We start from the raw sequence: 14,780 nt of genomic DNA, 5'->3' as shown, positions 1-14,780 counted from the left end.
GGGTTTTTCCACTGATATAGGCAATCCACCTCACTAACAGGTGGTAGTTAGGGCCACGGAAAAATTGACCTGGCTGTGTCTGCAGTGTGGGTTAGGTCGACCTAATTATGTTGTATAGGGCATGATATTTTTCATGGCCGTGAGTGATGTAGCCATGTCGGCCTAAGTTTTAGGTGTAGACCAAGCTTAGAAAAGTCTCCCAGATTCCAGTCCTAACAAAACAGACAGAATCAAAGAGAAATTGTTAGAGCATTGTAGTTTTCACAGTTCAGTAGGCAGAGAACTAAATGGGTGTTAAAAATAAAAAAAACATTTGGCATAAGGAAAGATGGATTTAATGACTTGTGGATGCAGCAAATAGCCCAGATTATTAATGGATTACAGAACCTTGTACCTCATGGTTCCTACTTCAATTCCAGCCATTGCTGGTGGAAAATGAAAGCTGTTACCATCTGATAGCTCTTTTCTCAGCTATGTGAAAGGAATGTTGTGTTCTCAGTGCAGTTCTAGTGGCTGTTCGTCTGCATAACAAAAACTACCACCTTTGGCACTAGTTGACCCTTTCTTGACAATCTCATCAAAGAGGTCAAGAGGTGAATGGGAATGGAGGGTAAACAGCAGACCTGAAATGAACTCGAGACCTAGATGGATATGTCTACGCTATTAACGCTACAGTGGCATAGCAGGAGTGCTGCAGTTACGCTGCTGTCATGTGGATGCTTGCTACAGTGACAGAAGGGGTTTTTCTGTCATTTTACTTTCTCCACCTCCTCGAATAGCTAGGTTGTCAGAAGAATTCTTCCATCGATCTAGTGGTATCTACACCTAGGCATAGGTTGACTTACCTGCATCTCTCAGGGATGTGAAGTTTTATGTGTAGACCAGCCCTGTGTTTGAGATGGACTACCAGTGTTTGCCTAAAACAGCCCACCAACGATCAGCCCTTGATCCTCTTTTTTCAGAGAACTGTTCCCACCTCCTTTACAGCTGGGTAGGGTAATGAACCACCTGCCTCAGTTTGTCAGCAGAGGTCCTGTATTCCTACTAACAGAAGGAGTGTTTTAGGTGAACACTGTTACTTAGTCCTATCGTGATCTTTCTGGGGTCAAGATGGAGGCACATTGGCAACTCAGTTGGGGAAGTTGGCATAGCTGTTGTCCTGGCTATCCTGTGGATAAAAAGAGTTTGTCTCTGAGGTTTTGAAGATGGTAGTACATTCACAAGGAGCCTCATCCCATTTGCTTTCAAATACGTTTTAAATCACTGGTATTTATTTACCTCAGCTATTTGCTCATATTATGTGCTGATGTTTTTTAACAGCTTTTTTCTTTCTTTAAAAAAGAAGGTAACCAGAGCAGAGCTCCTATCAATGACTGGTTCTCCTTCTTCCAGCTTAAACAATCACTGCTTTGTGTTGCAACACAATTAGCTTAATTGGTGTCTTGTGGTAAAATACATATCCTGCCACAATGCTCCAAGTCCAGGACCAACCACATACTATGTTATTGAAGAAATACAATGGGGCATACACTAGGTATCATTTTTTCCTGTTGGCCTTCATTAGCTCATGTCTTCAAGGCTGCAATAAAAGTATATTCTGACATAATGCCTCCCTTGTTGTGGGAAATGACGAGAAGGAAATGCCATTCTTGACTTTAAATTTGTCTGCAGCTGATTATAGTAAAACGAGAAAGGAAACAAAAATAAACCAAATGATAAACAGGGGCTTTGTTTTTTCCTGGAGGATTTTTCAGATTCATGTAGTGTTTAGTTTGCTCTGTGGCCAGTCCATGGGTACATTAAAACCTTTTTTGTCCTAGTGCAATTGTCCTAGTGTCAATTTTGCCATTATGACAAAATCAGTGTTACCTAAAAATAACTTAATCAAGTTTCTCTCTTTTGTTTTATTTTATATAACTAGTCAGTCCAGACTGCAAAGGGGAAAGATTTACAATTGGGCTCCCTGGACTAATGGTTGGGGGACTATTCATATTACCATAATTATTGCTGTAATTAAGGTTGTGTCAGCATTTTCGATCGTAAATGCTTGTATGGTCAGGAGGAGGTAGTTCCAAACACTGCTGTATAATATTCATTTGGGGTTGTAGCTGGGTATGCAAAGTCTCCTCTTGGAAAAATAGCTATTTTTCCATGTAAGTTGCATTTTGAGACACTTAGGTTAGTCATGTTTAAATTATATATTGCTAAACAAATCACAGTCTGGTGGCTTCTTATAAATTACAGAACATTTAATTTTCCCTGCTCCAGGTTGCAAACAGCAACACTGTTGGAGGATAATGATCATGCAAGAGGCAGTTGTGGAACATTCTTCCCACCTCTGTCTCTCCCCCGTCCCAGCTTTCCCATCACCACTGCAACATTAGACTAAGGCTAGAGTGGCTTGAACTCTGAATTTCTTGGGTTCATGCATTCCCGCTCTTGTTGCCACTGGTGGAACTACACTGATGGGAGATATTCAAAATAAAGCAAGATTATTAGAGTGTTCTGTACTGTATTGCAACCCAGTAGTTCACTGATATTTGCATTTGATCTGAGCCTCATTCCAGCCTCTAATTTTGCACCTACAAATAATCACAGCACACAGATGGTAGTTCTGAGATATCTGGTTATTTGTTTGCACTTACAAATCAGGTAGTTAGATTTAAATGCCAACAGCTCTTGTGTTGTGGAGACAAGATTGCAGGTGCAAAATTATTGGCCATTGCTTAAAATCAGGTCCCTCTGCTGGAACTGTCTGTGAAATATTTGGTGCTAAAATGGAAATTGTATTGTAAAGAAATATATATACCTTTACAGCATTTTCTCCTTTTCCCTTCCACACTTTCAAATGCTGAAACTACTAATTGAAAGCAGGAGTTATCTTTCCGAGTGTCTTTTAGTTGCTAGTCTGATTAACAGACTTTCATTTCTTAGGATTTGGAAATGTTCTCACTATATCTTAATATTTAACACATTCTGTCTCCTATGGGATTTTGGCATTTTTAATAGCATCATATGCGTCCAAATATGTTTCTTAAGTATTTTTTCCTCCAACTGAATTACAGAAATTCAGAAGACGAGTCCAAGAATCTACGCAAGTACTACGAGAACTGGAAATTTCTTTAAGAACAAATCATATTGGGTAAGAGCTATTAATAATCCCATGATTTGGGTCTTTATGTCTACTGACTGCTAGCTTTGGGCAAATATCTCCGTGCTCTTTAAGGAATGAGATGTCCTAATGTATCAGTCACTAAAGATTAGAAGGCTGGGATTTGGGCTGTGCAGTACATTAACATGTTAGCTGGTCATCCTTGAAGGCTCACTTTTAATCTGCTCACTTTGGGCCCAATCCAATTGCCTTTGAGGTCAGTGGGAAAACTGCCATTGATTTCTTTAAGAGCTGTATCAGGCCCTGTGGTAAATCAGAAGAGAAATGAGACTGATAGGGTCTGCAGTTTAGTCAGCCATTTCCCCACCACATCCCGCCCCCTGATTTATAGCTTCTGCTCAAGAAACCTCAGGTCTGGAATAGTAATAGTTTTGCAGAGGAGCAATGAGATGTTTTTGAAACTTCCACATGCCATGTTTGCATAATGCCTTACTGCTAGCTAATGATATCAGTGTTTTACTTTCACAAGCACAAATGTTTCTTCAAACATTAATAGGAAAATGAATTTTGGAGAATACACTTTTTTAATTCCATGTGTCATTTCAAATGCTTATTCATATCAACTTTGCCAACCTATACTCAGAACCAGACTCTGAAACTGATGGAGTAGAAGCATTATTCAGTATTAGCATGTCAGACCAAAATACGATTTCTTTAAAGTTTGTTAAATTGTTCCAGTATATGTGCACCTAAAATAGGCTCCTTCGGAAGATTTCTGCACTTGGCAATTATATCTTGATGAAACAAGGAAAGGAATAGTTGTTATCAGATTGACTGATGCAAAAGAACAGCTGTTTTCTTAATCACACCGGGTTTACTTCAACAGAAAACTCTGTCTGCTAGCTTCTTTGGCACAGAGGTCCTAGAAAGTAACTGATTTTAACTCTGGATTTGATAAAGCTAGTGGCCCTAAAAGCTGGTTGCACTCCACATATTATTTCTGTAAGTCCCTTTGCCTCATAACAATGTCACAGCCGCTTCATACTTATAAACGATGTACATTACCAGGAGATCAGGCAGACAGAGTAAAATAGACATTGAACTGTCTGCGCGGACAGAATTTCTGCACCTACAGCACTGTCAGGGAGTCCTTGAACTGCCAGCTAAGTCTTGGACAGTGGGAAATCACTCAATATTTTAAAAATAAATGTTGAGGTGTTTGTTCACTAAAGATTAGTTAGGCTGATGCGACAAAGAGCTGGTACTAATCTGTTTGAGGAACCTCTGTCCTGGGGTGATGGCAGTAGTTTCAGTAAACATTGTGAGCACTGTCTTTGTGATGTCTTTCCAATGGGCCTCTTTCCTTACATGGGCCTGGCAATAGTTGTTGGCTTAGCTACATGAGAGCTGTATGTCTGTTCCATGGTATGTTGTGGTGTGCTGCTAAATCCCAGAGACTAAATATGGGAGCAAGCAACAGCCTCAGGTTATGGTGGATTAAAATCAAGATTCCACTCCTTAAGAGCCAAAACTGCAGTTGGCAACCAGCTGTGATGAAATACAGTAGGACAGTGCATGTCCGGGATTTCCACAAAATGTCAAAAGACTTTCTGAAACATTGCAGAAATGAAGTGAAATTGACCATCAAATACTGAAGTAAGACCATAATTTCTAATACCATGTTGGCAGGGTTGCAAAGTTTCAGGATGAATCTGCCAGAGTAAGCCAATGTAATCTGTAAGCAATCGTAGTAGTTTGTCAGCAGCTAAAGTACAAGCTACAAAATGTTGTGGACAATTTTTTTTCCATGGAATTTTCAGTGGAGGTTTTCAGCACATCAGCTCACTCTTGAATTTTTGGAGACTTGCACCAGAGTTAGCCTTTCAACTCCCATTAAAGTCCATGGCTGACTATGGCTAAAATGTGTGCAGTTTTTTTATAACATCAGAGTGGTGATGTGTGGCTATTGCCACACAGTGCAAAATAAGTAACCCACCCAAGGCTGACTTTATGGGATAAAAAGGTTCTTTAGAAGAAAATCCTTCTAAAGAACCTCTTTATCTCATAAAGTCAGCCTTGGGTGGGTTACTTATTTTAGTAAAGGTGACAGTTTCTAAAGGTGACAGTTTCCTCTTTCCCCCCTGTACAAGATTGTAAGCTTCTTTGGGGTCTTTTGGGGTCACTAGGTTTTGAGCATATTATGGGTGCTATTGGAAATTAATATATATTAATCTTTTGTGCTTCTCTGGCATACTGTAAGAGACAAGGAGTATCACAATGCATAGCCTATTGTTTTGTGTGGAAATTCTTGACATGTTCCTTCTTACAAGATTTGAAAATGTGAAGGAGTTGTTTCCATGTGGTTGTTCATAGAATTGAATCCAGACATCAGCACTGCCGGGAGCGACAGCCTTTTGGTGTTTTGGTGAAGTATGAGGCCCTACCTCTGTGGTGGGAGAAGTGTAGCAAGTCTTATTTTCTGCCTGGATAAAATAGTTTGTTTGTTTTTGCATAGTTTTTTATGGTTAATTGTAAACAATTTGGGATGGGAGTTGAGAGAAGTGTCCTTTCTGTTGTAATTAATAGCAGTGAGGGGTTGGCATGGCACCTCTCTCAGTTTAATGGAGTGCTCAGTTTTCATCAGGGCTGTTCTGAATCCCTTAAGCAGTTTATCAGAACACTGATACTATCCCAAAGTCTCTTGGGATATTACACACATATCACATCATCACAGCAAGACAACTTTATCTTGGATGACAAAGTAGAATAAGTGGCATCATTAAGGAAAGTCTGTTTTACAGAATGACACTTCCATTTTTCTGAGGTGAACTCCGATCATCCCAGGGGAAGAGAAGAATTATAAAAGCCACTTTTGATTGTTTGACTCTTAATGCTAGTGTTGGCTGGCCATGGCCTGACTATTGACTGAATGATGACACTTCTTTTGGAAGATAATCGTTTCTGACTATAGCTATGCTAAGAGCTCCTTAAGGTATAGAACATGGGTGCTGGGAGGGGTCTCAAGGGCTGAAAGTTGCTTTAAAAGGTAACATAAATCTGTGGGAAATGCAGCCATATCCGCTGACAACTTTGGGATTCGGAGCTGCCAAGTAGCTGCAGAGAAAATGAAATCACTCTGGGTTCCATGGAGAAGTGAAAGAGAGAACTCTTTATGCTAATAGAAGTAAAGTACTGCAGAAAATTAAGTGTCCTCAGTGGAGCTGGTCCATATTTAAACGAGTGTAACTAAGAATCTTAGTAACAACATCTTAGTACTTGAATGAATATATAGATGCCAATACAGTGTGAACCGCGTGTTTTATAATAGTTTTCCATCTTGGATCCATATATAGCACCATTTTGAAACACTTGAACACTCTTGATATGTGGCAAACATCTAAGCGCACTCCATCTCCTGAGTCCTTGCTGATTCCTGCTTTGTTTCTCCCCTTTCCCAGGATAAATAATTTCCCACTAGAGTCCAAAAGCATCCAGGCTGTGTCATTCTCAAATACAAATTTATGACATATCACAGATTTCCAAAAGGAACCATTATGGCTTATTTTGTAAATAATACAGTCTTAAAAAATCAGTACAATTTCCAAAACGATTTTTTCCTTCAGTCAACTGGATGAAAGATATGTGTGGCAAAATGTATATCATATACTGCTCCTGGGGGAATTCTGCTACACTGCGCAATTCAGAACATGCACGTAGAATTTCCTTTCCCTCACAGATATGGGCTGCAGTGCTGCTAGCCACCACTAGGGGCCACTGGCCACTGCAATTCCCAGCATGCCCTGAGGGAAGGAGAGGGTGGCACACAGGAATCTCCATGCAAGCCTGAGTTTCTACCTCTGGATCCCTGAGCTCTGGGGGGCATGGATAGGTGTCTAGGCTAGGGGAGGCACCCATGGCTTGGCTGGGGGAGGTGGGACTGTGGGTATCTGGACTTGGGGGGCCCTGTTTCTGGGCTCTGGGTGGAGGGGTGCGAGTATCTGGGCCAGGGGGGCCCACAGCTGGGCTCTGGAGGAGGTTGTGGGTGTTTGGCCCCCTGGCTGGGCTCTGGGTGGGGTGGGAGTGGGGAAGGAGGAAAGAAAGAGCAGAGAAACAGGAACTGGGTTGTCAGCGGGGTTTCTTTAACTCTCTGCTCCTGAGGGAATTTTTGTGTGTCTGTATTGTTATAGACATACCTGCTGACAGGTATTTTGAAATAAATTACCAAAATAATTGAAACTGGCGTGATTTTATAGTCTTATTTTGACAAATAAAATGTGCAGAATTTTAAAATATTGTGTGCTGAATTTTAAATCTTTTGGTGCAGAATGCCCCCAGGAGTAATATACATACCAAGATGTTTATTCTACAACGTAAACAGTATGCTCTAAAACATAAGGCCTAAAGAATAACTCAAGGCTAGATTGTAAATTTACAGTCTCCCCTGAGTGAAGGGCATCACACAAATGCACTGCCCCAAGAGCAAACCAGGGAAGGAATTGTAACTCTGTGTCATAATTCACTCTCGGCTCTCAATTTATTCCAGGGGTAAATAATCTGCTACTGATACATACTTTGCTATGCTGGTTGGTGTATTGAGGATGTATGGGGGATGAAGCCAAATCTCCACCCATTGTCTACTCCTTGTGTTTGCTCAAAACTGGGTCCAGATTCTCAAACCTTGGCAAACTAGCCCTGAATTTTTCACTTTTTCAATAATAACCAGTTAGATTTTGCAGGATTTCAGATTTTATTGTAAATATTTTGCACGGCTCTGCTTTAGGGGCTTGAATTTACTTCAACAGGTTAAAGCTTTTTTTAAAAAAATGTGATCATAGTAGTATGAGAAGGAAAACTTATTTTTAAAGAGGTATGAAGTACATCTTCGATGTTATTATTCCTTAGCTTTTTTTGTTGCCTATAACTTCTTGAAAGATCACTAAATGCCAATATATGGAAAAAATGAAGCCAATTCATATGACTGTTGCATTTCAAGAAGCCCATAAAAGCTGCTCTAGTATTGGCTGGTTCTGTGGTTTGTGCAGCTTGCTGTGCCAGAAAGGAGATGAATGTGGGTTTGGAAGAAAGCTTCAGCTACATTGGTAGTGTCGTCATGGTATGTGTCTACTAACTACTCCAAATTATACCGGACCTTTCAACAGGAACTTAATTATTGTGGGGAAATGGGCAGCACTTGCCAGAACCAGGTTTCTTTATTAAAAAGAAAAAGAACAGCAATATATCTGTGTAGGTTTTTCTGAGCAGTGCAAAGTGTGTGTGGTATAGATATTAATGGTAGAGAATGTTTTCTTATTTGTGGTGCTGCGGAGGTGTTTGTTTCCACACATAAAAGTATATTTTTGAACCCTTGCTTCTTGAGTGAGAAATGAAAAGCTTTTGCTCAATATATTTCTTTTCACACAATGGATGTTTTTATAGATTGACTGAAACAAGAATTTCGTCAGACATGCCCCTGCAGTGAACAATCAAATGCACTGATCTCTAATGATTTTTCTAACAGATGGGTCAGGGAGTTTTTGAATGAAGAAAACAAAGGCCTGGATGTTCTGGTGGAATATTTGTCATTTGCACAGTACGCAGTCACGTAAGTAAAACACGGCTTTTGTTCATCAGGGTTCGCAAAACAAAACAACATAGTGCAATATAGATAGACTGGCAGAGAGTAATATCTAGTCGGATGCTGTGCTATTCCTGTAAAATTGTTTCCATTGCAGTAGCTTGGCACAAAATTATGTAGGTTCCTTAGAACCAGAGCAAATGGCAAAATTACATCCCAAATGGTAGATCAGAGTATATTGCAGAGAGAAGGAAAACAAAAAACTTTCCTTATATATTTATGCTGTCCAAACCAAAGGCGGATTAGGGGTTTGTGTGGCCATGGGCCAGAGCAAGTAGGGGTCCCTCCCCACCTCTTCTGCCTGCAGTCCCTCGGGCCTTCCCCACACCCCCTACCACGTTCCCGGGGTGAGGGGTCTTCCCCTGCTTCCTGGCAGGAGTGCTGGGCGGGCAGAGCAGGGCAATCCCACCATGCCCCAACCCCACCCAGGGTGCCCATTTTTCTGGGGGGCCCCCAATTAGTGGGGGCCCTGGGCACAGGCCCCGTTCACCCAGTGGCTAATCCACCACTGGTCAGGGCAGTTTTTTTAAAGATTAGTTATATCTGTTTTAGCTTGATCTCCTCTGAGTGGGACAAAGTACAATAAAGAATGAATAAATTTAGCATTACATCCAGATATTGGCCTAAAAAAAATGGTCAATTTTTTGCCTTCCTTTCCAAAAGCTTCTTTTAGATCCCGCTGTTTGTGTTCCTTCCCTCAAATATCTTAAGATCATGTAATGGATGTTATATTCTTAAATATTAATCAATAACTTTATATAGGCAAGGTTGAACTAAGTACATCCAGACTACATTTTCAGCCATGTTGTATTATGATAAAATAATTCCTATGAAGTTCAAAGCAAAATACCATATATACTCATTCATAAGCTGATTTATTTTTTAGTAAAAAAGGGAATCACCAGAGAAGGGGTTCGGCTTATGAACGGGTATACAGAGGAAGAGATGGGACACAGGCCCTCCCCACAACAGAGGGAGCAAAGAGGGCAGCACAGCCAGCAGAGCTAGAAGGGAAGAGGCAGGGCCATAATCTCTCTGCTTCTTGCCACGCTCTCCCCCCAGCCTCTGAAGCAGCGGGAGCTCCAGGGCTGGCAAGCTGCAGCCGTGCCACTTGGCCTCGCCCCCCAGAGCAGGCTGTGGCCATGCCGCCCAGTCCGCTGGAACATGCTGTGGCTGCGGCGCCCGGTCTGACCCACTGGAGCACTTTGTAGACGCGCTGCCTAGCCTGCCCCTGGCCCTCCACATATAAGGTGGGAAAGGATGGGATGGGGAGAGTGTGGGGGTCCCGGCTAGAGGTGGGGTCACATGGGGGGTGGTCACAGGGGTTACTCCCCTGACTCCCAGCTTCTCCTCCCCAGAAATGTCCCCACCAGTTGCTGTCCCAGTCCATCACGGTAAGCAGCTGGTGCCGGGAAACTTTGTTTACTTAGATTTACCTCTGTGCCTGTGAACGCTTGAGGTAAACAAACCATCTTAGCCCCCCAGCGGCTTATCCTGGTGGCCTTGGAGCCAAAGTTTGCTGACTCCTGAATTATAGGGTCGGCTTATGAATGGATTATAAAAATTTTCCATTTTTACTTGTCCATCTTAGTGAGGGGTTGGCTTATAATCGAGTATATAGGATACTCACATTAACTAATTCTCACAATACTCTGGTAAAGCTGGGTAGGTATAATCAGATCACTTTCATGGATAGGTAGATTTCAAGAAAGTGAATATCTGTTAAAAGACCACATAGGGAGTCAATGGCAAAACTAGGAATAAAAAAGGAGCCCTGGTTCCCATTTGTCTGACCTTACCACTAGACAACACTTCCAAATATATTGTTATTTATTCTGTATTAAAACAATGCAAAAGTTGGAAAAAATTATTATGGGCCAATGCAAATCATTGACTGAAATGGAGGTAATTTAAACAACTGAGGATATGTTCTCACATACACACAGTGTTTAACTTCATTATATTTAGGCTTGGAAGGATTTGATTTTTGACGGTAAGTGTTGATGAGTGTTGATTTTGTTGTATGCACATAAACCAACAAAAAAAAAATCCATAAGTAAGAATATGCATTTACAAATAGGCAAAGTGGTAAAATTGCTGCTTGAGAACGTATTAGAGTTTGATGTAAGGATATTTGCTTTGTGTATTTTGTCGTGGAATGTAGTGAATTTGTGCATTTACAGTTATAAAGCTTTAAGTTTTTGAATATCAGTGTCCAGTGTCATAAAATAATTATTGTCTGACCTCTCCTTCTATTTTCCTGCAACTGTGAAAATTTAAATAGATAAAATATTGCTTTAAAATGCTTAAAACTCATAATTTTGTGCAAATAGGAAAATTTAAATCAATAAAAATAGAAAAAAAATCCTTAGAATTGATTTCTGTCAAAATGGTAAAAAATATGCCAACTCTAATTACATTGTACATATAACTTCTTATATGAAATGAATGTGTTAAGAAAAGATAGCGCTTTACACTGTATTGTATATGCAAACTCTAGCTAAGTGGAGCCAAAGTTTTATTTTTAGATTGAATACATGCAGATATATACACTTCTACTTCAATATAAGCCTGTTCTCAGGAGCCAAAAAATCTTACCATGTTATAGGTGAAACCGCGTTATATTGGACTTGCTTTGATGCACTGGAGTGCGCACCCCGCCCCACCCGGAGCACTGCTTTACCGCATAATATCTGAATTTGTGTTGTATTGGGTCGCATTATATTGGGATGGGGGTGTATTACCGTTGAAAAGAAATGAGACTTTTGGTGGAATTATAATAAAATTAATTAAGGAAAATTATATATTTTAAAATATTACTAACACTGGAAAAACTGCACACAGCTTGTTTTAAAGATTTCGTTCCTAAAATTGTAGAAGTGGAAGCAAGTTAACTTGCTAGATTTATTTTTTCTCTCTCTAACGTGGTAAATGTAAGTAATAACCTCAAAAAATGTAAGAGGAACAACCAACTCTTGCTTTAAATGGCAACGAAATGGGTAAGGAGTCAAAAATCAAGAAAATCTATAATGATTTCAGAAATATATTACATATGGTTCGAGATTAGCTTTGGCCAACAAACCAGTATAAATGCTCAGTCACTATTGATGGATGAAATTAAATTAATAGCCACACCATGTATTGATTTATTAAAATAAAATTAAGACAGCTTTGAGCTTCCCCCTCCACTCTCCAAGGCTGTTATTCATCAGCAAATCAGTCAATGTTTTATTTTTTTACACTGAAATAAGATTCATTCATGGCTGTTGGATTCTTCTTAAATTATATCCCTGTGTTGCTCATTTCTCCTTTTGTCAAGTTCCAAATTTGCTGCAAAATGTGCTTGAATCTAGCACTGTGTTCCAGCTGAAGGGAAATTATTTTGCATTGCTTTTTTTTCTTTTTTCTTGTAATCTGTTGGGACTTGGTAAATCTGCAGATGTTTAACAGGAAGGAAAAAAAAGCTATGTACATCTTTTTGTGTGTAAACCTACATTGGAATTTCTATTTCCTTTCAGTTTTGACTTTGAAAGCTTGGAGAACAATGTGGAAAACTCAATGGATAAATCCAAACCTTGGAGCCGTTCCATTGAAGACTTGCATAGAGGAAGTAACTTACCCTCGCCAGTTGGCAATAGCATTTCCCGCTCTGGCAGGCATTCTACTCTACGGTAAGGCCATTAGAAATGTGGGTGCATGAGTGAGGAGGATCATGTTGGTTTTAAAGTTATAATAATAATAATTTGCATTTGTATAACACCTTTCATCCCTAAGCCCTGTACAGATTCGACATATATAGGAAACAAAACAGTTTGCACTGAAATGCAACCAACTTTCAGGTGGAATGAAGCAGTAACTTAACAGCACACCGCAGCTCTATGCAACAGTTGAGAGGATTAAGAGAGGAATATATTGTCCATTTTCAGTGGCAGAGTAATTGAAGCAATTGAATAATGTAATTATTCAAATTAGAATGTAGTTAGCACGCTGGGTGCAATCTCTTCTCTTGTGGACAGTGCCAAGTGGTCTTTAATGACCGCAAGTGGTCAGGCTTTCGTATCTAACATCTCATCCAAAATGCAGTATCTCCAACAGCACATTGCTCCCTGAACATCATGCAGGAGCACTGTATCAAAGGGAAGACCATTTCCCTGTAGCAATTTCACCATCACCTCTGGCAGTACTCTGAATTTTACTTTGAGGTCTGTTCAGGAATTGAACACATATTCACCCTATTTAGTTGTGATATCTGACAGGATAACTGCTGAAGAAAGCATAGATGGGGACTATTTTATATATGTTCATGCTACGTGAATACTTTTTAATGTTACTCAACATAATAAACAGCAACTTTAGGGTACCAATATATAATCAGTTGTGTCAGCAATTCAATATGGCAGATGGAATTTAATGGTCTGTGGTTTTTAGTTATTTGGCCTTTTTAGGATATTTCTGGTTAATATCAGCTATTGAGAGGATAAAGAAACTTGGGACCACCAAATATTTAGTCATTTATTCTAGATCTTCCACTTGAAGTTCACATTTGATTTGCCAAGTACTGCTAGGTTGGGCTTTCTTAGTCACAGATCAGGGGATAAATGGATGCACTTCAAGCTACAGCAGCAGTTGGAATGGATCTGAAGTCTAGAAGATTTAATTCAAGGATTTCAGAAGGCTAAAAGGAAAAAAGTGGAGACTTGGAGCTGGACACAACCCTTGCTGAGAATACATAGAATTGTAAAATGAAGTGAAATCAAGTTGGCCCAGGGGACAGAGTTTTCCTGAAACTGTAGCACAGGAGAAATCTTTTTTTATTCCCATCGATGCACTGAATTATTAGAGTGGGTCCTCTAATTTCCTCTAAAAAGTTCTGTCACTGTGCCTGGTACCCCGGAGAAGGCCAATATGACACACCCCCTTATGCTACTTGTGGACTGCAAAAGGATTTTAGTATAGGCGTTTAATTCAGAGTCTGGTATTAATCATTCAAGAATGTTATTTTAGGTGGATTCTAGTCCTGTTCTTTGTCACTGGGAAGTGTGTGAGACTAGTATACCAGGAATAAATAATTCAGGTGTGCATTACATGTTGCTTACATTTTTTCTCTTCCTTTCCTCTTGTTTTCTTCCATCCTTCTTTCCTCTTTCACGTATCCCCTCTTTCCTCCTCCTTCTCTTCTTTTCCATATCACGACCTCCTCCTGTGCATCCTTCCTTTCTCCACTTCTCCCTTTTCCAAACCTCCTCCTCCTATCGTTCATTCCTTATCTTTTCCTCATCCACTCTCATCCATCTTTCAAAATGCCATCAGATCGGTTTCTCTGCCTGAACAACTTCAGTTCAAACGCCGCCAGAGCTGCTTTTCACCCAACTGTCTCTGGAGCGGCTTCAGTTTACACTCTGCTGGTGAGGCTTCAAGCCGGAAAATCTCGTAAGTCACAGGTGTAAGGTTACACCCAGGAGAGCTGCATAGTACATGGTAGCAGGGTATTTAACTGCTGCTCATGTTTTATAATATGATAACCACATGTCTTAGGTGATGCACTGTGCCAAAAGTGGGGGTTCCCAGCTTCCAAAATGTGCAGTTATCACATTATAATTCATAACACATATTTTAAAGTGTAATTTGGTTCTGCAGAGTGGGTTGTAAAAAGAAAAAATAAAGTTAAAAATTGTATTTTGAAACAAACAGTTGTTTTCATGTGACTAGTTTGATAAGATTTATACATACACCGCAAAGCCATAGTTGATGTTTATAGTATTGCATAATTTAGTAGTATTAATGGTAATAGTAAGAACAACAGCTCAAACTCTGACTTATTTTTACTTGGACCTACGGAGAGTTTTGTCTGATTGAGGACTTCAGGATTTGGCCACGTAACGATAAGTAATAAAAACTTATTTCAGGTGCATCTGAAAACACTGTAGGACTGTAACCAAGTAGGATCCCAAAGCCCCTCTTCAGTTGCTGTATTCTGGGCCCTTCATCCTAAAAGATGCATTTTTTTACAGGAAAACTGCGTTTTAGGGAAAT

The 14,780-nt window shown here is 40.0% G+C and overlaps 1 protein-coding gene across 12 annotated transcripts in view; it reads left to right on the top strand.

The window, feature by feature from the left end:
- The window catches only part of FMNL2 (formin like 2), a 277,001-nt gene that overhangs the window by 173,640 nt on the left and 88,581 nt on the right, over positions 1–14,780 (top strand). For 7 of the 12 annotated variants that reach the window (XM_030580437.1, XM_030580433.1, XM_030580436.1 and 4 more), the window contains exons 4-7: positions 3,066–3,142; positions 8,631–8,714; positions 12,266–12,418; positions 14,058–14,177. In XM_030580437.1, the coding sequence (XP_030436297.1) occupies positions 3,066–3,142; positions 8,631–8,714; positions 12,266–12,418; positions 14,058–14,177 (434 nt within the window). The remainder of the gene's footprint in view (positions 1–3,065; positions 3,143–8,630; positions 8,715–12,265; positions 12,419–14,057; positions 14,178–14,780) is intronic. The other 5 variants (XM_030580445.1, XM_030580441.1, XM_030580442.1 and 2 more) reach the window with 1 other exon arrangement.

The sequence above is a fragment of the Gopherus evgoodei genome, chromosome 11, assembly GCF_007399415.2.
Source record: "Gopherus evgoodei ecotype Sinaloan lineage chromosome 11, rGopEvg1_v1.p, whole genome shotgun sequence".
NCBI classification, from domain to species: domain Eukaryota; kingdom Metazoa; phylum Chordata; order Testudines; family Testudinidae; genus Gopherus; species Gopherus evgoodei.
Note: the sequence above shows the minus strand (reverse complement) of the source record. Positions and strands in the feature narration are given on the sequence as shown.